The 22,962-nt window shown below is 41.8% G+C and overlaps 1 protein-coding gene across 6 annotated transcripts in view; it reads right to left on the bottom strand.

The window, feature by feature from the left end:
- The window catches only part of gareml (GRB2 associated, regulator of MAPK1-like), a 264,605-nt gene that overhangs the window by 101,139 nt on the left and 140,504 nt on the right, over positions 1 to 22,962 (bottom strand). For 3 of the 6 annotated variants that reach the window (XM_072563343.1, XM_072563353.1, XM_072563360.1), the window contains exon 3: positions 10,274 to 10,404. The exons of 2 other annotated variants lie outside the window; for them this stretch is intronic. In XM_072563343.1, coding sequence (XP_072419444.1) covers positions 10,274 to 10,404 — 131 coding nt within the window. Of the gene's footprint in view, positions 1 to 10,273; positions 10,405 to 21,848; positions 21,886 to 22,962 lie in introns of those variants that run through there. One more of the 6 variants, XM_072563367.1, reaches the window with a different exon arrangement.

Here is a 22,962-nt window from a genome sequence, read left to right as displayed (position 1 = left end):
TTAAGGACGAGAGGGTATCAGTTTAAGGTTAGAGGGGAAAGAACAAAAGGAAAGCGGAGGGGCAACTTTTTTTTTATACAAGAGGGTGGTATGCAAATGAAATGAACTGCTAGAGGAAGTGGTTGCGGCAGGTACATTAACAACACTTAAAAGACACTTGGACAAATACATAGATAGGAAAGGATTAGAAGGATATGGGCGAAGTGCAGGGAAATGGGGTTAGTGTGGATGGACATTTTGGTCAGTACGGACCAATTTGGGCCAAAGACTGTGTCTCCCTGCTGTAGTACTGTATGACTTGAACAATGATCAACATTATGCAACAGTTCACAAGTATTACAATATGTTTCCAACAGAGAAAATGGCATAATGTATAAATGCATGCTCTCTGCTGTCACATTTTTAGAACATAGAACTTAGAACAATACAGCACAGAACAGGCCCTTTGGCCCTTGATGTTGCGCGGACCTGTGAACTAACTAAGCCCATCATACACTATCCCATCATCATCCATGTGCTTGTCCAAGAATTGTTTAAATCTCCCTAATGTGGAGTTGACTATGTTGGCAAGTAGGCATTCCACGCCCTTACCACTCTCTGAGTAAAGAACCTGCCTCTGACGTCTGTCTTAAATCTATCATCCCTCAATTTGCAGCTATGTCACCTCTTACAATTCAACATCATCATCCTATGAGAAAGGATGGACAGTGCGAGTCTATCTAATCCTCTGATCATCGTGTATGTCTCTATTAAATTCCCTCTTAGCCTTCTTCTCTCGAATGAGAACAGACCCAAGTCCCTCAGCCTTTCCTCATTAGACCTTCCCTCCAGACCAGGCAACATCCTGGTAAATCTCTTTTGCACCTTTTCCAATGCTTCCACATCCTTCCTGTAATGGGGCAACCAGAACTGTACACTATATACCAAGTGTGACCACACTAGCGTTTTGTATAGTTGCAGCATGACATCATGGCTCTGGAACTCAATCCCTCTACCAATGAAACCTAACACACTGTATGCCTTCTTAACAGCACTATCAACCTGGGTGGCAACTTTCAGGGATCTGTGTACATGGACACCAAGATCCCTCTGCACATCCACACTACCAAGAATCTTTCCATTGACCCAGTATTCTGCCTTCCTGTTATTCTTCCCAAAGTGCATCACCTCACATTTAGTTGCATTGAACTCCATTTGCCACCTCTCAGCTCAATTCTGCAGTTTATCCAAGTGTCCTTGCAACCTGCTACATTCTTCCACACTGTCCACTACTCTACCCATGTTAGTGTCATCTGCAAACTTACTAACCCATCCACCTATGCCTGCATCCAAGTCATTTATAGCAGTGGTTAAACAGTGGACAAACAGCAGTGGTCCAAAAACAGATCCTGTGGTATACCACTAGTAACCGGACTCCAGGCTGAATATTTTCCATCAGCCACCACTCGCTGCCTTCTTACAGAAAGCCAGTTTCTAATCCAAACTGCTAAATCACCGTCAATCCCGTGCCTCCGCATTTTCTCCAAAAGCCTACCATGTGGAACCTTATCAAAGGCTTTACTGAAGTCCATGTATACCACGTCAACTGCCTTATCCTCATCTACATGCTTGGTCACCTTCTCAAAAAACTCAATGAGGTTTGAGACATGGCCTGCCCTTGACGAACCCATGTTGACTATCTCCAATCAAATCTTTTGCTTGCTAGATGATTATCTCTTATAATCCTTTCCAAAACTTTTCCTCCAACAGATGTAAGGCTCACTGGTCTATAATTATTTGGGTCATCTCCACTGCCTTTCTTGATCAAGGGCACAATATTTACAATCCTCCAGTTCTCTGGTACTAAATCTATTGACAATGACGACTCAGAGATCAAGGTCAAAGGCTCTGCTATCTCCTCCACAGCTTCCTACAGAATCCTCGATAAATCCCATCCAGCTCAAAGGACTTATCTACTTTCAGACCTTCTAGAATTGATAACACCTCCTCCTTACTAACTTCAATCCTTTCTAGTCTAATAGCCCTTATCTGAGTCTGCTCCTCCACAATATTCTCTTTTTCCTGAGTGAAAGCAGATAAGAAATATTTGTTTAGTATCTCTCCAATCTCCACAGGGTCCACACACAACTTCCCACTTTTGTCTTTGACTGGCCCTATTCCTGCCCCAGTCATCCATTTATTCTTCACAAACCTATAGAAACTTTAGGGTTCTCCTTTATTCTATTTGCTAAAGACTGCTCGTGAGCTCTCTTTGCTCTTCTTAACTCTCTCTTTAAATCCTTCCTAGCTGATCTGTAACACTCCATCGCCTCACCTGAACCATCTTGCCTCGTCGACACATAAGCCTCCTTCTTCTGCTTAAGAGATACAATTTCTTTAGTAAAGCACGGTTCCCTTACCTTATTACTTCCTCCCTGCCTGACAGGGACATACCTATCAAGGAATTGCAATATCTGTTCCTTAAACCAGCTCCACATTTCAATTGTCCCCATCCCCTGTATTTTCTACTCCATTCTATGCACCCTAAGTCTTGCCTAATTGCATTACAATTGCCCTTGCTCCATCTATAACTCTTACCCTGTGGCACATACCTATCCCTTTCCATTGTTAAACTGAACGTAATTGAATTATGGTCACTCTCTCCAAAGTGCTCACCTACCATTAAATCAAACACCTGGCCTGGTTCATTACCAAGTACCAGATCCACTGTGACCTCCCCTCTTGTTATCCCTTCGACATACTGTGTCAGGAAACCCTCCTGTACACATTGGACAAAAACCGATCCATCCAACGTACTAGAGTTATGGCATTTCCAGTCAATGTCAGGGAAGTTAAAGTCCCCCATAATAACCACCCTGTTCCTTTCACTCCTACCCAGAATCGTTTTGCCAATCATCTCCTCCACATCGGCATGGTGGCACAGTGGTTAGCACTGCTGCCTCACAGCGCCAGAGACCTGGGTTCAATTCCCGCCTCAGGCGACTGACTGTGTGGAGTTTGCACATTCTCCCCGTGTCTGCGTGGGTTTCCTCCAGGTGCTCCGGTTTCCTCCCACAGTCCAAAGATGTGCAGGTCAGGTGAATTGGCCATGCTAAATTGCCCGTAGTGTTAGGTAAGGGGTAGATGTAGGGGTATGGGTGGGTTGCGCTTCGGCGGGGCGGTGTGGACTTGTTGGGCCGAAGGGCCTGTTTCCACACTGTAAGTAATCGAATCGAATCTAATGTAATCCCTGGAACTTTGCAGAGGCCTATAAAAAACTCCCAGTAGTATCTTCTCCTTTTCGGTTTATAACCTCAGTCCATACCACTTCAGTAGACAAATCCTCATCAAAAGTTCTTTCAACCACCGTTATACTGTCCTTGACTAACAAAGCCACCTTCCCTGATCTTAATGAAAGATCTAAACCCTGGAACCTAAAACATCCAGTCCTGACCCTGCTCTATCCACGTCTCTGAAATGGCCACAGCATCAAAGCCCCAGGTACCCATCCATGCTGCAAACTCAGCTACCTTATTCTGGATACTCCTGGCGTTGGAGTAGATGCACATCAAACCAGCTTGCTGTCTGCCAGCATGTGACTATTGAAATCCTGTCCCTGTACATCCCACTCACATCCTTCTGTGCACTGGAACTACACCACAGGTTCCCATTCCCCTGCTGAGCTCGTTTAAACCCACCTGAATTTTGTATTGCAAAATTAATGAGACAGTAGATTGGACTGATTCATTTCAAGGAAACTTGCTCCTGAAGATAGAAAAGAAATAATGTGCATCTGCTGCCCCTCTATTGATTGGCAGGTACTCTTCTTTGAAATAGAGGAAATAGTTATCTGTATGTCAGCGAAAACAGAAGTAGTCCATTCTAACAGCAGGTCTATTACGAATGTGTGATTAGGTTTCAAAAGCTTCATTATAGGTTATCTATTGCTCCAAGAATGGACAAAACTTTTAGAAACTGAAAATTATAGATTATAACTTTGATGTGGTGTTTTGTTTGCTTACATATGTAATATATGTCGAATCAGCAGTAAAATGTTATTAGGCTAGTGAGAGTTTGAATCTCACTATGATAGATGGTGAACTTTGAATTCAATAAAAGTTTAAAATAAAAACTAACCTAATGTTCAGTTCAGAGAATGTTCACTAGATTAATTCCAGAAATGAAAGGCTTGTCTTATGAACAGAGACTGAGCAGTGTAGGTCTATACTCACTGTCAGAAGTCACATGACACCCGGTTATAGTCCAACAGGTTATCTTGAAATCACAAGCTATTGAAGCACTGACCGTTTGTCAGGTGAAGTGGCTCCAAGAGCTTGTGATTTCAAATAAACCTGATGGACTATAACCTGGTGTCCTGCGTCTTCAGATCTTGTCCACCCCAGTCCAACATTAGCACCTGCACATCATGGCTAAACTCACCCCAGTTTATAAGAAAGAGAGGAAATATAATTGAGGTATATATGATGCTAAAGGGGATTAACAAATTAGATGTTGAGTGGATGGTTCCCCTTGTGAAGAAATCTAGAACGTGAAGTCATAGGTTTCGACTATGGAGTTGCAGAATCAAAGAAAAAAGTATTGTGAACCTGTGGAATTCACTCCCTCGGAGTATGGTGGATGTCAACACACTGAATAAATTTAAGGAGGAGATAGATTTTTTAACTAGTAATGGTTTAAAGGAAGTGGGCAGGAAAGTTGAAGCCAAGGTCAGATTAGCCATGACCGTATTAAATGGCAGAGCAAGCTCAAGGGGCTGAATAGCCTGCTCCTGCTCCTAGTCATTATGGACTTATAACAACCATGTAACCACGTTTGGTTGTTTTTTTGCAACAATCTGGTTCACTAATGTCTTTTATGGAAATAAATTCACTATCTTTACAGAAAGAAATTCACTATCTTTACCTGGTAATGGACTGGTCTGTGAATCTAGACCCATAGTAAAGTGGTTGACTCTAAATTACTCTATAGGCAGTGAGGAATGAGCAATAAATACTAAGCTTGCTGGCGAAACCCATATCCCATGAATGATTAAAAGACTCTCTCACTATTCACAAAGTGCATTGTGAATCCATTAAGTGACAAATCTCCCATTTTCACAAAAACACATGGGTCAGGTGTGCATTTGGCAAACTGCCAAGGTGTGTGGATCAGGTTTCCCTGAACTCAAATGGACATTTGGCCCTATGCATCTACTTACAATGCTGATGATCTCGAAAGCCTTTTAACAGCCTTCTCAATTTGTCTCAGATTCAAAGCTGAGTGAGGTAATCTCCCATGTGTTTGCTTATCAGACCTCTTCTAAAATTGTCCTGTTTAGTTTATCTTGTCCCTCCTTATTCTACCTGCCAAAATGAATCGCTTCTCTACTGAGATTGTACAGGATTGACAGTAAATTAGTGTGATACTGAATGAAATCCATAGATTATATATGCATGAGGGACAATTGGTGTATCATGTGTTCCCAGACAAGGGCTGTGCTTGAAGAAAGCACAGGCCTGAGAATTGGCACTATGGTGCGATCTCCAATTCCACTCTTGTTCAGTGTTCTTCTTTCCCCTCAGCTCAGGATTAACAAACTTACCCTTGGGTTCAAAGTTGGATAAAGAAAATTCTTCTCTGAATAATAAAGATCATGTGGACTCATTTGTCGGATTAAACCTGTGTCTATTATTAACAATTTTTATTTATTCAGAGTAATGTGGGCATTATTAGCTAAGTAAGCATTTATTGCGCATTGGGTAAAAACAATGACTGCAGATGCTGAAAACCAAATTCTGGATTAGTGGTGCTGGAAGAGCACAGCAGTTCAGGCAGCATCCTCTGCTCGTTGGATGCTGCCTGAACTGCTGTGCTCTTCCAGCACCACTAATCCATTTATTGCCCATTGCCAATTGTCCCTGAGAAGGTGATGTTGAGTTGTCTTCTCAAATCACTGTGGTTCTTGAGCGTACTTACATCCAGAGTGCAAGGAATGGAATTTCATAGTTCCAATTCAGGATAGTGTGGGCTTGGAGATGAAGTCACAGGTCATGGTGTTCTCATGCATCTGCTATCCTTGTCCTTCTGGTTGGTAAAGGTCACATGTTTGAAAGGCACTTTCTCAGGAGCATCAAGGAAGGGGCTGTGGTTCTCCTTGTAAATGGTACACACAGCTGACACCATGCATCACTGGTGGAGGAAGTGAATATTTAAGGTAGTAGATCAACTTCATTGTCCTTGATGGCGTCAAGCTCCTTAAATATTGTTGGAGCTGCATTCAGCCATTCAAATGCACAGTTTTCTATCATACTCCTGACTTATACTTTGTAGGCAGTGGACAATCTTTGTGTAGCTAAGACATGAGTTGTTAACCACAGAATTCTCAGCTTCTGATCTGCTCTAGTGACCTCAGTATTATGTAGGTAGCCCAGTTCAGTTTTGGGTTTATGGAAATTTTCAAAATATTGATGGGGCACTCAGTAATAGCAATATCACAGAATGTCATCAATGTAAATTCCTGTATTTTAACTATATTTTAAAAAGTACAAATAAACTAGTCACTTAGCTGGCTAAACAAAAACTCCAACCAGATTCATGGGAAATGGGTACTTCATATTGCTTCACTATTATTTAAAACTGTACTCATCATCACAATCATTGAAAAGGTTGTCTGTATTATTTAATTTTAAAGCATCATTTCTGTAATATTCTAGTTTTGTTTTGCTTTACAATATGACCTTCATTTTCTAATATAGCATACAAAAATAAGGAGGAATTGTACGTACATCCATTGAACAACACACAGGAACATAAAGACTCATGGGAATACCATGTAGATTTACATACGTACTCAGATGTGTATCGCTACAAGAGCAAACACATATATACAGGGATACAAAGGGGAGTATCAGTAATCCATGGGTTTGGTCACTGTTACTTACTATAAATAAAATACTGATGGCATTTTTAAAAAAAAATCCTTTAAATCTTGGCAAGATTTCAATAGGATTTCTGTAATGACTGAATAACTTTGAAGGAATTTTTCTTTGTTTATAACCATCTCCACACTTCACACACAATGTTCACATGCTAATATATTTGAGAAAATGTATTCAATCCAACATACAAAGTTTTGAAAACTTGACAATTCAAAAATAAAACAACCAATACCAACTTTGGCCACAATGTGGAAGGTGTATGAAGAGATTATATTTATTTATATTTCATTGATTTCTAGGATAGTTATGAGTGGATGGGATCATTTTTCAAAGTTCAGCTTGTAATAGGCTCACATGACATAGGACAAGAATGGTTACAATGGGAAGGCAAAAGATACACGAATGTGACATGACATGGAGAAAACAAGGCATACTTACAGGAAGGCAGACACTAAAATTTGTTTGTGTGTAGAAGAGGCAAATTACTTTCTAGAAACACTTAGGGTGAGTGAAAATGTTTGAAGGCACTACATGCATGCAATAAACAAGGGTAAAAAAATGCAAACTGCCCAATCTGAACACGAATAGTTAGCAAAATGTAGCTACGTCTTATTTTTAATTATTTAAGAGCACAATTGGGAGGATATAATACACCAACCACCAAAAAAACTTTGGTACAGCATCTAATTGCACTGGTGAAGAGACAGATTGTATGATAAGTACACAGTCACTCAAACCCTTACTTAACCCCTTTTTTTCACTTTTTGTATTAACTTGAAAAAGAAGTGTCTGTCAACTTCTGAATTATTATGGGATTTAGAAGCTCTTTGTAGAAAAAATATTTACGTGAGGACATGTGCAGGAGTTTGAATGACTTCTTGATAAATACGTTGAATACTGTATACTCATTAAATTGAAACTGACTACCCTGCATAGACTATAAATATGGCCCACAACTCAGTCTGTGCACTTACTGCAAAACAAAAACACAACTCAGCCTTTTTCAAAAAACATTTAGATTTTTCAATAAATGGTACAAAGGATTCTACACAGAGACTGGCATCTTAATGAGAGAGTTCTGTGGAGTTTTGCTAATGTGGCTTTTCATTCTGTACTCCAGCAATGAAAAGACTCCTGTATTCATGAGCAAAGAGTGGGATATCCTCTTAAAGTGGTAACAGTAAATATATCATTCTCAAAACTAATTTAGAGGAAACTAATCAACAACAGAGCCAGCATGTGCTATTTGTCCAAATATTCACTCATCATCCTCAAAGTATTCGAATTGTTAAATGAATAGGAAAAGAAAAATCTTTGACAGGTTGATTTTAATGGAGAATAACTGACACAACCAAAACTAATCAACATTACTTTGCCATTTCACAAGTTGTTAAAACTAATCCTTAATGGGGTGTGGGCAATGCAGCCAAGGCTGGCATGTGCAGTTCATCCCTAATCACCCTTGAGAAGGTGATAATGAAATGTGTCCTTGAATCACTGCAGTCCATCTAGTGTAAGTACACCACAATGCTGTTAGGAAAGGAGTTTCAGGATTTTGATCCAGCAACAATGAAAAGTAGTTTCAAACAAGGATGGTATAATGACTTGGAGGGGAACTGCAGGAACGTGGTGGTGTTCCAATGTGTCTGCCACTCTGTCCTTCCAGCAGATGGTAGCAGTTATGGGTTTAAAAGATACTTTTGAGAGAGCCTGGGTGAATTATTGCCATACATCTTGTAAATAATACACACTGCTGCCTCTGTAGTTTTCAATTTCAAGTCAACAGTAACCTCTAGGATATTGATTGGGGATTTAATGATGACAATAACATTGAATATCAAGGAGAGATAGTTAGATTCCCACCTGTTGGAGGTCATTGCCTGGTGCTTGTGTAGCTTGAATGCCACTTGCAACTAATCTACTCAAGTCTGAATGTTGTCTCAGTCTTGATGTATATTGAAAAGATTACTGTAATATCTGAGAATTATAGATGGAGCTGACTGTAGTACAATCATCAATGAGTATCCCACTTCAAACTTTATAATGGAGTAGCTGATGAAGGAGTTGAAAATGGCTGGATAGGACACTACACTGAGAACCACCAATAGCCACAACCACCTTCCTTTGTGCTCATTATGACTCTAAGCTGTGGATAGATTTCCCTCCAACTCCCACTGCTTCCTCTAAAAGATAATTTAAAATACTCAAACAGAATGCATCCAGGATAAACATGAATTGGTCTTGTGTTTAGTCTGTATAAAATAACACAACTATCTGTACAATAATATCATCATTGGTTGTCCCTCGAAGACGAGGGTGACGCTCTTCCACTATCAGGGTGAGTCCGTGAATGGCAGTACAGACCAATGTGGCTACCGCAGGCTCTGTTACACTTGGGGCAGAAGGTGGTTGTGAGAAGTGGTGGGTAGAGTATTGATGTGGTAGCGCACTCCTTATGCTGTTTGTGCCCGACTTCCACTTATTCCTGACCGCAAATCTCGAGGTGCACGACAGATGCTTCTCCTCCACTTTGGAAAGTCTTTGGCCAGTGATTCCCAAGTGTCTGTGGGAATGCCGCCTTTTGCCACTTAGGAACATGGATTCAAATGGGAGAGATTTTGACTATTGTGGAGGAACAGAGACAAGCTCTCAAAGCTTTTTGACTTACAAATGCAGGAATGCCACATTTTAAATGTAACAACAATTTATAGTACATGAGAAAAGGATGCACATTGATGACAAAGTTGACATTGATTTGTTAAATTGAAACAAATATACCTGAACATGTTCCTTTTATTTCATGAGGAGAGGTTTCTGTGTGGACAATTCCAAAGTAATTAATTGGGAATGTGTTCTCCAAGAAGCGAGTTTGTGTAATAATTGCAATAGCTTCAAAGACAATGCCATAAAGAAGAAATGACCAAACTTACAGTCAAGCTTAACACTTCCATTTTTCTTATCCCCTCTATGAAACCCCATCAATTAGCTAAAAGGGTGTTATTAGCCGATAATAACTAATTGCTAATAACTGTATGTTGGGCTAATTTTACCTCCAGTCTCCTCTTTCTTTATGTGCATGGAAGGAAACTACAACTTAATCAGAATATCTACTCTTCCAGCATTTCCAGTAATATGCTGATTGTTTACGTGCATCTTTTCAGTTTGCAATCAAGACAGAAGTTTAGGCATTGAAATTGATCAATTTAATATAGGCTTCTATTATTTACAAGAAAAAAAGATGCTTTCCAGTAATAAGATATATTGTTTTTAGCACTATTTTCTCTCATGATTAAACACACATAAAATCCCAAATCATTCTTCCTGAAAAGATAAATCTCACTTTTCACATCACTGACCTTTACGCTGAATGTTATTGCCTCCATAACGAAAACACGGTCTGGAAAAACATTGGCCACTTCCTCAACACTGTTAAAATACTGCACAGGCTCCCTGACATCTCGATCCTGATCCAGCAATTTAAACTTTCCTAGGAACAGAACCACAAAGGTTGAGTGAAAATATGAAATTAGAATCACATTGCTGATAAATTTCACTGATATCTTTCAAAACCAAGATGTGGTTTTTGACAATAGCTGGGGATTAGTTATGCAATAATAAAAATTATGAAAAGGTATTGATAGATTAGGGGACAGAAGTAAGGGAGTTCAATGTTGCTAAATGTGAAAATTAAAGGGATCAAACAGGATATTTTCAAAATAGCAAATATAACTAGAAACAGTGCAAGTCTGAAGAGACTTGGGCTTCAAGGACATAAATAATTAAACAGGCACAGAAAATAATCACAAAAGGCTAATAGAATGCAGAGCTATATAAAAGGAGAATGGAATACAAGGAAATAGAAGTCATATTCAGTGAAGCAAAGCCCTGGTTAGATGACAGCTGCAGTAAAGTGACCAGTTCTATGTACCATTTCTTATAAAGCAGATTTTGGAGGCACTGCAATGCAAGTTGAACAGAATAAAACCTGGGTTGCAAAGGAGAGATTCTACAAACTAAGGTGCATCTCCTGAAATTTTACTTTAAATGTTGATTGATCAAAACCTTCAAGATATTAAAGGGAACAGGTAGGGTAGTGTGGGTGAAAAGTTAGGAGGCTGTGTCAAAATTTAGATTTGTAAAAATTTAGAAAATAGAACATAGAACATAGAACAGTACAGCACAGAACAGGCCCTTCAGCCCACAACGTTGTGCCCACCACTGATCCTCATGTATGCACCCTCAAATTTCTGTGACCATATGCATGTCCAGTAGTCTCTTAAATATCCCCAATGACCCTGCTTCCACAACTGCTGCTGGCAACGCATTCCATGCTCTCTCAACTCTCTGTGTAAAGAACACGTCTCTGACATCCCCTCTATACTTTCCTCCAACCAGCTTAAAACTATGACCGCTCGTGTTAGTCATTTCTGCCCTGGGAAATAGTCTCTGGCTATCGACTCTATCTATGCCTCTCATTATCTTGTATACCGCAATTAGGTCCCCTCTCCTCCTCCTTTTCTCCAATGAAAAAAGTCCGAGCTCAGTCAACCTCTCTTCGTAAGATAAGCCCTCCAGTCCAGACAGCATCCTTGTAAACCTCCTCTGAACCCTCTCCAAAGCATCCACATCTTTCCTATAATAGGGCAACCAGAACTGGACGCAGTATTCCAAGTGCAGTCTAACCAAAGTTTTATAGAGCTGCAACAAGATCTCACGACTCTTAAACACAATTCCCCTGTTAATGAAAGCCAAAACACCATATGCTTTCTTAACAACCCTGTCCACTTGGGTGGCCATTTTATGGGATCTATGTACCTGCACACCAAGATCCCTCTGTTCCTCCACACTACCAAGAATCCTATCCTTAATCCTGTACTCAACTTTCAAATTCGACCTTCCAAAATACATCACCTCGCATTTATCCAGGTTGAACTCCATCTGCCACCTCTCAGCCTATCTCTGCATCCTGTCAATGTCCCGCTGCAGCCTACAACAGCCTACATACTGTCAACGACACCTCCAACCTTTGTGTCATCTGCAAACTTGCTGACCCATCCTTCAATCCCCTCATCCAAGTCATTAATAAAAATTACAATCAGTAGAGGTCCAAGGACAGAGCCCTGTGGAACACCACTCACCACAGACGTCCAGGCAGAATATTTTCCTTCTACTACCACTCGCTGACTTCTGTTGGCCAGCCAATTCTGTATCCAGACAGCTAAGTTCCCTTGTATCCCATTCCTCCTAATCTTCTGAATGAGCCTACCATGGGGAACCTTATCAAATGCCTTGCTGAAGTCCATATACACCACATCCACAGCTCGACTCTCATCAACGTTTCTAGTCACATCCTCAAAGAACTCGATAAGGTTGTGAGGCATGACCTGCCCCTCACAAAGCCGTGTTGACTGCATTTAATCAAGCCATGCTGTTCCAGATGGTCATAAATCCTATCCCTCAGAATCCTTTCTAACACCTTGCAGACGACAGATGTGAGACTTACTGGTCTGTAATTGTCGGGGATTTCCCTATTTCCTTCCTTGAAGAGAGGAATTACATTTGCCTCTCTTCAGTCCTCAGGTAGGACTCCAGTGGAGAGCGAGGATGCAAAGACCTTCGCAAGTAGTGAAGCAACTGCATTTCTCGTTTCCCAAAGCAGCCGAGGACAAATCTGGTCCAGGCCTGGCGACTTGTTAATCTTAATGGTTGACAAAATTTTCAGCACATCAGCTTCCTCTATCTCTATCCATTCCAGCATGCACACTTGCTCTTCAACAGTTTCATTCACTACAAAGTTCGTTTCTTTCGTAAAGACAGAGCAACAAACTCATTTAGGGCTTCCCCTACCTCCTCAGACTCCACACACAAATTCTCTGTGCTATCCCTGATCGGCCCTACTCTTTCTTTGACCATTCTCTTATTCCTCACATTAGTGTAAAATGCCTTTGTGTTCTCCCTAGTCCGTTCTGCCAAGCCTTTCTCGTGCCCCCTCCTGGCTCTCCTCAGACCATTTTTGAGCTCCTTCCTCGCCTGCCTGTAATCCTCTAGAGCTGAGCTTGACCCTAGCTTCCTCCACCTTATGTAAGCTACCTTCTTCCTTTTGACGAGAAGCTCCACCACTCTTGTCATCCAAGGTTCCTTTATCTTACCACTTCTTGCCTGTCTCAGAGGGACATATTTATTCATCACTTGCAACAACTGTTCCTTAAACAGTCTCCACATGTCTATAGTGCCTTTACCATGGTACAATTGCTCCCAATCCATGCTTCCTAACTCATGTCTAATCGCATCATAGTTTCCTCTTCCCCAATTAAATATCCTCCCATTTTGCCTAATCCTCTCCTTCTCCATAGCTATGTAGAATGTGAGGTAGTTGTGGTCACTATCACCAAAATGCTCTCCCACCACAAGATCTGATACCTGCCCCGGCTCGTTTCCGAGCACCAAGTCTAGAATGGCCTCTCCCCTCATCGGCCTGTCAATATACTGAGTTAGGAAACCCTCCTGAACACACCTTACAAAAACAGCTCCATTCAAATCTTCTGCTCGAACGACGTTCCAATCAGTATTGGGAAAGTTAAAGTCACCCATTACAACAACCCTACTACGTTCACACTTTTCCAAAATCTGCTGACCTATGCTTTATTCCATCACCCTGCTGCTATTGGGGGGCCTGTAGTAAACCCCTAACAAGGTGACTGCTCCCTTGCTGTTCCTAATTTCCACCCATACTGACTCGGTAGGCAGATCTTCCTTGACAATGGAAGCTTCTGTAGCTGTGATACCCTCTCTGTTCAGTAGTGCTACACCCCCTCCTCCTTTCCCCCCTCCCTATTCTTTTTAAATGTTCTAAACCCTGGACCATCCACCAACCATTCCTGCCCCTGAGAAACCCATGTCCCTGTTATGGCCACAACATCATAGCACCAGGTACTGATCCACGCTCTAAGTTCATCACTTTTATTCCTCATACTCCTTGTATTAAAGCAAACACACTTTAACTGATCCCTTGGTTCCTTCCCAGGAAAATCCTTCCCACTAGCTGGTCTACCTCTTGCTATTGCCTCACCTGCATCAACTCTCACCTCCAGTATACAGCTCAGGTTCCCACCCCCCTACCATACTAGTTCTAACCCTCTCGAACTACTCGAGCAAACCTTCCACCCAGGACATTGGTCCCCTTCCAGTTCAGATGCAACCCGTCCTTCTTGTACAGGTCCCACCTTCCCCAGAAGGCATCCCAATTATCTACATATCTGAAGCCCTCCCTCCTACACCAGCTGTGCAGCCACGTATTAAGCTGCGCCCACTCCCTGTTCCTTGCCTCGCTATCTCGTGGCACCGGTAGTAAACTAGAGAACACTACTCTGTTCGTCCTGCTTTGCAGCTTCCATCCAAACTCCCTGAAATCACTTTTTATATCCTCGATCCTTTTCCTGGCTATATCATTACTGCCAATATGTAACACGATTTCTGGCTGTTCGCCCTCCCCTTTTAGAACTCTTGCACAAAAAACAATTTGTGTGAGATTAATAGTTTTTAAATAGAGTTTGATAGATTCTTGTTAATTAAAGTTATTAATAGATATGGAACAAAGGCAGACACATGGAATAAGCCCACAGTTCAGCCAAGGGCCTCCCTGGTGGTACATGTACAAGGAGCTAAATGGCTTGATCTGTCATTATGTTTCCATATTTCTAAATTAGTTGTTTGATGGAAAAACATCATACTTATGGAATATATATTTATTGCTATACACATGCTCTAATGTAGACTTCTGATCTAGAACCTTATTTATTGCTTTATAGTTCAATATTGCTTGAATCCATCACAAGAAGAGTTTTTCCTAATCTCAAAATTAAACACTCCAAAACTTGCAAACAAAGCAATATTAATCTACCAGACATAATCCATGTAAATATCAAATCTATGAGACACACTTTTTAAACAAAATGTTAAGTAGTTAACTTTTACAGGAGTAAGGTGTCAACAGCTCGCTTTCAGATTGAACATATCTGCCTAGTGAAACCTAACATGGCTGTCAAAAGAATTCACAAGATAATGGGAGAAATGGCATCTATTTCAGCCATTTACTATTCCTCTTTTTTTAAATTAAGGAGCCTCCATTAATTCACAGAGCATAAGAGAGGAAATAACAGCCTCGGCTGTCCAGATGTTAAGGAAAGAGTGGTGTCATTGAAAAATATCTTGTTGATAGCTCGCAGCACTTGACCTACAGTTACATGGTTTGCATGGAAGAGGTATTTTCCAGCCCTCTATTGGCAAAGCCTGAGCCTCCATTGTCAAGGGTATTGGTTATAGAGTCATAGAGTCCTACAGCACGGAGACAGGTCCTTTGGCTGACAAAATTGTCCACCTGTGCTAACCCCATTTCCTTGCTCTTGGCTCATTCTTTCCTATCCATGTATTTGTCCAAATGTATTTCAAATGTTGATAAAGTACCTGCCTCAACAGCTTCCAACAGCAACTCATTCCACATGTGTACCACCTTCTATGTAAAAGAATAGCCCCTCAGGTTCCCTTTTATTCTTTGCCCTCTAACCTTAAACTGATGCCCTCTAGTCTTCAATTCCCCACCCCTGGGAAAAAGACTGAGTGCATTCACTGTATCTATTCCTTTCATGATCTTATACACTTCTATAAGATCACCCCCCCCCCCCACCCCCCCACCCCAGTCTCCTATACTCTAAAGAAAAAAGTCCAGGCTTGTCCAACCTCTCCCCATAACTCAGATGGTTGAGTCCTGGCAACATCCTTGTAAATGTCTTCTGCACTCTTTCCAGTTTAATAATATCCTTCCTATAACAAGGTTACCAAAATTGAATACAATACTCGAAATGCGGCCTTGCCATCGTCCTGTACAACTATAACATACCTTCCCAACTTCTATACTCAATGCCCTGACTGATGAAGGCCAGTGTGCCAAAAGCCTTCTTCACTGCCCTGTCTCCCTGTGACTCCACTTTCAAAGAACTGTGCACCTGAACTCAAAGGTTCCTCAATTCCACTACTCTTCTTAAGGCTCTACCATTCATCATGAAACTCCTACCTTAATTTGACTTTCCAAAATGCAAGACCTCACATGTATCTATATTAAGCTCCATTTGCCATTTCTCAGCCCACTTCCCCAGTTGATCAAGGTCCTGCTGCAATTTCTGAAAACTTTTCTTACTGTCCACAATACCACCTATTTTAATGTGATCTGCAAACTTACTAATCATGCCTTGCACATTCTCATCCATTGATATAGATAACAAACAGCAATGGGCCCAGCACAGACCCCCCTCAGACACTCCACTAGGGAGAGGACATATATTGAAATAGTGTTGTGGAAGTTGGGCCTTACACCCTGCTTCAATGTGCTCTGTTCGTTACTCCTCTATACAATCTTATTTTGATTTTTGTGGGTGAAAATAGAGTCATAGAGATGTACAGCACAGAAACAGACCCTTCAGTCCAACTTGTCCACATCAATCGATACCATAACTAATCTAGTCCCATTTTGTCTCTTATCTCAAGAGGGTTGGAATATAAAAGCAGAGATGTACTACTAAGACTTTATAAAGCTCTGGTTAGGCCCCATTTGGAGTACTGTGTCCAGTTTTGGTCCCCACACCTCAGGAAGGACATACTGGCACTGGAACGTGTCCAGCGGAGATTCACACGGATGATCCCTGGAATGACAGGTCTAGCATATGAGGAACGGCTGAGGATACTGGGGTTGTATTCGTTGGAGTTTAGAAGATTAAGGGGACACTTAATAGAGACATACAAAATAATACATGGCTTGGAAAAGGTGGATGCTAGAAAATTGTTTCTGTTAGGCGAGGAGACTAGGACCCGTGGACACAGCCTTAGAATTAGAGGGGGTCATTTCAGAACAGAAATGCGGAGACATTTCTTCAGCCAGAGAGTGGTGGGCCTGTGGAATTCATTGCCACGGAGTGCAGTGGAAGCCGGGACGCTAAATGTCTTCAAGGCCGAGATTGATAGGTTCTTGTTGTCTAGAGGGATTAAGGGCTACGGGGAGTATGCGGGCAAGTGGAGCTGAAATGCGCATCAGCCATGATTGAATGGCGGAGTGGACTCGATGGGCCGAATGGCCTTACTTCCACTCCTATGTCTTATGGTCTTATTTTCCAGCACTTGGCCCATATCCCTCTCAACCCTTCCTATTCATATACCCATCCAGATGCCTTTTAAATGTTGTAACTGTAACAGCCTCCAACACTTCCTCTGGCAGCCCAATCCATGCACGCACTATCTTCAGCATTTAAAAGTTGCCCCTTAGGTTCTTTTTAAATCTTTCCCCTCTCATCCTAAACCTATGCCCTCTAGATTAGATTAGATTAGATTACTTACAGTGTGGAAACAGGCCCTTCGGCCCAACAAGATACACCGCCCCGCCGAAGCGTAACCCACCCATACCCCTACATCTACATTTACCCCTTACCTAACACTATGGGCAATTTAGCATGGCCAATTCACCTGGCCTGCACATCTTTGGACTGTGGGAGGAAACCGGAGCACCCGGAGGAAACCCACACAGACACGGGGAGAACGTGCAAACTCCACACAGTCAGCCTGAGGCGGGAATTGAACCCGGGTCTCAGGTGCTGTGAGGCAGCAGTGCTGACCACTGTGCCACCGTGCCGCCCTCTAGTTTGGAACTCCCCCACCCTAGGGAAAACAACTTGTCTATTTATCCTATCAATGTCCCTCACGATTTTATAAACCTCTATGAGGTCACCCCTCAGCCTCCGATGCTCCGAAATCAATTCATATTTTTATTGCCTTAATTAACAAGCATGAACTGGAGGAATTATGCTACGTGGAACAATTTTAATGAATAATCATTGTTTTTGATGAGATTGTAGAGAACAAAGTGGTATTTTGAAGCTACATTTGAACTTTGTACACCCAGACCAACACTGGCACCTTCAAATTGTGTTTTGAAGTGGCAGGCAGCTGGAACCTTAGGGTCACCATGTTCCCTGGCCAACATCTTTGTCGAGGGCCTGTTGCAGTACTCCAGTGAAGCTCAATGCAAACTGGAAGAATAATATTTCATTTTTTGCTTGGGATCTTGTAACCTTTAAGACTCAACATTGAGTTCAATAATTTTCGGGCACCTTATCCCACCACCATACACCAGGCCATGTGCTACTGCCACAACTATCCCATTGTCAACCACTAATGGGGGGTCTCCACGGGCAGTTATTAATTCTCCCAGGTTGACCATTACCTATTCCTTTGTCTGTCTGACTGTTGTTCTCTCTCTCTGGGCTCCATGTCCATTTATTCCTCCCCCTCCCCTACCCCATCTTCAACATATATACCAAACCTTTCCTAGCTACATCTGTTGTGAAGGGTCACTGGACACAAAACGTCAACTCTTCTCTCTCGCCACAGATGCTGTCAGACCTGCTGAGGTTATCCAGTAATTTTGTTTCCAAGTATTTTCAACATCCACAGTTCTTTGTTTAATTTTATGTAGAGTATACTTAGAATTACATTTGTTTTTAATCATTCATAAGATATGGATGTCACTAGCCAACATTTATTATCCAGCTTCACTGGCCTTTCAGAAAGTAGTAGTGAGCTGTTTTCTGTGCTATTAGGTCAGAGAATAATCATGGCTGTGGGGGTAGGATTTTGACACAGTAATGATGTCAGAATGAGTCAAGATGGTGGCAATGACAGGCTATCTGTATATTGATGCAATGTGCACATTACATCTGCATACATGCTTTCACTGCCAGGGAGTGCTGCTAGCTTAGAAATGGGTATGCGCTGTATTTAGTAGTAGTAGAGATTGGTGGTCTGGCGGATGGATGATGTCATGTCAAGATACATTCACTAATGATGACCATCTGGTGAGCTCATTACAGAGTCATAGTCATAGAGATGTACAGCATGGAAACAGACCCTTCGGTTCCATGCCGACCAGATATTGAATTGAATTGAATTTATTGTCATGTGTACTGAGGCACAGTGAAAAGCTTTGTCTTGCGAGCCAACCCAACCCAATCTAATCCCACCTGCCAGCACCTGGCCCATATCCCTCCAAACCCTTCCTGTTCTTTTCCCATCCAGGTGTCTCTTAAATGTTGCAATCGTACTAGCCTCCACCGCTTCCTCTGGCAGCTTATTCCATACACATATCACCCTCTGCATGAAAATGTTGCCCCTTAGGTCTCTTTTATACCTTTCCCCTCACACCCTAAGCCTATGCCCTCTAGTTCCGGACATCCCCACCCCAGGGAAGAGACTTAATCTATTTATCCTATGCATGTTCCTCATGATTTTATAAATGTCTATATGGTCACCTCTTAGCCTCTGACGCTCCACAGAAAATAGCCCCAGCCTGTTCAGCCTCTTCCTACAGCTCAAATCCTCCAACCCTGGCAACATCATTGTAAGTCTTTTCTGAATCCTTTCAAGTTTCACAACAGCCTTCCGATAGGAAGGAGACCAGAATTGCATGCAATATTCCAAAAGTGGCCTAATCAATATCCTGTACAGCTGCAACATGACCTCCCAACTCCTGTACGCAATACTCTGACCAATAAAGGAAAGAATACCAAATGCTTTCATCACTATCCTATCTACCTGCGACTCCACTTTCAAGGTGCTATGAACCTGCGCTCCAAGGTCTCTTTGTTCAGCATCAAGTCCTGCTAAGATTTGCTTTCCCAAAATGCAGCACCTCACATTTATCTGAATTAAACTCCATCTGCCACTTCTCAGCCCATTGGCCCATCTGGTCAAGATCCTGTTGTAATCTGAGGTAACCTTCTTCGCTGTCCACTACACCTCCAATTTCGGTGTCTAACTGTACCTCTTATGCTCGCATCCAAATCATTTATGTAAATGATAATAGTAGTGGACACAGCAATGATCCTTGTGGCACTCCATTGGTCACAGGCCTCCAGTTTGAAAAAAATACAACCCTCCACCATCACCCTCCGTCTTCCACAAACCACAAATGGCTTGGTTTGGCACTGTGCCCCAGGTCCTTGAGGCTGGAAGCTGGGAAATGGCCAATCAGCTGCTTCCAATTCCTAAAGATTGTCCGAGGGTCCCCTAATCCACTTAGTACCATGATGTTTCTCTGCCTGTCCATCTCCATCTCGTTAAAGTTTCCAGCATCTCCTTCTACACGTGGAATCCTCTTTCTGCCCTGGCTTTCCATTTCCCCCTTTATAAATATAGCAATAATATTCAGCAGTGACCTTCTGTTATTCAGATAGAGGCTAACTTTGAAAAGATTGGCTGCACCACCTACAATTGGCAAATACTGCTCAGCTCTCAGCCAGCATGGAAATATTCAGCTCAAAACTACATTGAGAAAAACAAAGTGGCAGCAATAAATTTTCTTGGGTGCAACCTGATCATGAAATGCAACCCCTTGCAGTCAAAGTCCAGGACAGTCACATTTTTAGTCTCATCTCAATGTGAATAAATTAGAATGTTTAGTTCCACCAATACAAACAATTTTTATTACCCTTTTCTAACTGCCAACAAAACCCAGGTCAGTTAATTGGTTGATTGGCTTCAAAACACAAATTCTTTAAATGCAAATCTAACTATTCAAGTACCCTCTCCTATTTTGCTCATTTTTTCTATTCCTCTCTCACCTCCTCTCAACCCTATGGCAAGTTTCTCTCACTTAATCTCTCTAACCTTAGTAACTGTCATTCACTCAGAAGGAATATTTTTTATAGAATTTACACGACCTAAAGCAGAAGCAATATCAGGTATGTCATCAAAACACACTTTTCTCTTCAAAAAAATACATAGACAAAGCTTACATTTCTTTAAATAAAATATTTAATGTTAATTCTACCTCATCGTCCTCTTTACAAAACCATTTGAAATAAAGCTAATGAGTTCAAAATGTGGGTTTCTAAAGGAAATTATTCTAACTATGCAGTTAATAAAACAGTATTATTACATTCTGAGAAGTTAGCTTTATTGCATATGTTGGAAGTGTGAAACTAAATTCAATTTATTTTGGATGAAACATGGAAGATAGGAACAGGAGGAGGCCATTCAGCCCTTTGAGTAAAAGTATTCGGTTCAAGCCCATCATTTTTGAAAAGGTTAATATTTTCACTAAAATGGGTGTGCTTCACTCAAAGTCACAAAACCTGAGTCAATGAATTAGGTCAGCACGGTGATTCAGTGGTTAACACTGCTACCTCACAGCATCAAGGACCCAGGTTCGATTCCACTCTCAGGTGACTGTGCGTGGAGTTTGCACATTCACCCTGTGTTTGTGTAGGTTTCCTTTGGATGCTCCGGTTTTCTCCCACAGACAAAAGATATGCAGGTCAGGTGGATTGGCGATGCTAAATTGCCCCTAGTATTCAGGGAATGTGCAAGTTAGGTGGATTAGCCATGGGAAATGCAGGGTTACAGGGTGGGGCGGGTGGATGGGTCTGGTTGGATGCTCTTCGGCAGGGTGATAGGACTTAATGGGTGGAATGGCCTGCTTCCACACTGTAGAGATTCTATGATTTATTCAAGTGCACGATTTTGAAATTCTAGGTAGGACAGACAAACTCGAGAGATAGCCTGGGAACCTTGGAAGAAAACAGTAGAAGCCAAAACCAAAAACAGTCTACCAACCAACCACACTGTATCTAGAAGAAGTACTGTTGCCACTGCATTTGCACTACCTCCACAGCACTATGCAGTGCACCAGACTGTCAAAGGTCAACATATGCACATGTTGTAGTCACTCAGTTAAATGCAACAATGTAATCATAATAGGAGCTCTCCTCAAGTTTCCTGTCCTTGCAAACATCAACCCTCCATACACATGCTGACTGACAAAAACTACAAGCAGGTTGAAATTACCTTGCTGCACCTCTCCTACCGCTGCATGATCACCGTTCAACTTACTGTGTGCTTTTCACCTTGGCATCCCGTATGCAGCAACCTTTCTGAGCAAGATCTACCAGTGCACAGCCTTTGAATCAAGGAAAGGGAAATATAGAAAGTTACTAACAAGGACTTTCCAATGAGCCTCATCTGTCAAATGACCACAGTGAGAGTGGTCCTCACCAAAGAGTTTCAGGACAGATCAATTTTGTTCCCTGTACAAGCTACCCTCCACTGCCATGGTCTCAATATGTTTCCTTATGCTCTTGTGGAGAGATACAAACACACCATCACACAGTCTGTGAATGGGATACTCCTCAGTAATAAGGAGTAGACTAATCATCTTAACCTCAGCAAATGGGAAGACTATCGCTTGACTTTGGGGATTTGCATTCACTGAATTTTAAAAAAATTAAACTAGTAATCATGTGCATCTTTAATTTTAAGTGATTATTTGTGGGCGGCACAGTGGTTTGCACTGCTGCCACACAGCGTCAAAGACCCAGGTTCATTTCCCGCTTCAGGCGACTGACTGTGTGGAGTTTGCACGTTCTCCCATGTCTGCGTGGGTTTCCTCCAGGTGCTCCAGTTTCCTCCCACAGTCCAAAAAATGTGGAGGTTAGGTGAATTGGCCACGCTAAATTGCCATAGTGTTAGGTGAAGGGGTAAATGCAGGGGAATGGGTCTGAGTGGGTTGCGCTTCAGCGGGTCGGTGTGGACTTGTTGGGCCAAAGGGCCTGTTTCCACACTATAAGTAATCTAATCTAATTAAATATTCAGGACAGTAAAATTTCCAGTTACTGAGAAAAAAATGCTATTTGCAAATAATTTCAGAAGTATTCCAAGCAACTTGTATGTAGCTAACATAGAACCACAGAAATGATACTGCACAAAAGGAGCCATTTGGCCCATATCGCCCATTCTGATCCCTTCCCCAGATCCCCTTTCTAATCCCATCTTCCTGTACCCAGCCCATAGCCCTGCAGCTTTTACAGCACTTAAAATGCAGATCCTGGTACTTCTTAAAAGAGTTTAGGACCTCTGCCTCCATTACCAACTCAGGTAGCGAATTCCAGGCACTCACCACCCTCTGTGTAAAATATTTTTCCTCACAGTCCCTTGAATCCTTCTGCCA

This window comes from Chiloscyllium punctatum, chromosome 3 (assembly GCF_047496795.1).
Source record: "Chiloscyllium punctatum isolate Juve2018m chromosome 3, sChiPun1.3, whole genome shotgun sequence".
Taxonomy (NCBI): Eukaryota; Metazoa; Chordata; class Chondrichthyes; order Orectolobiformes; family Hemiscylliidae; genus Chiloscyllium; species Chiloscyllium punctatum.
This window is presented reverse-complemented; position numbering and strand designations above follow the sequence as displayed.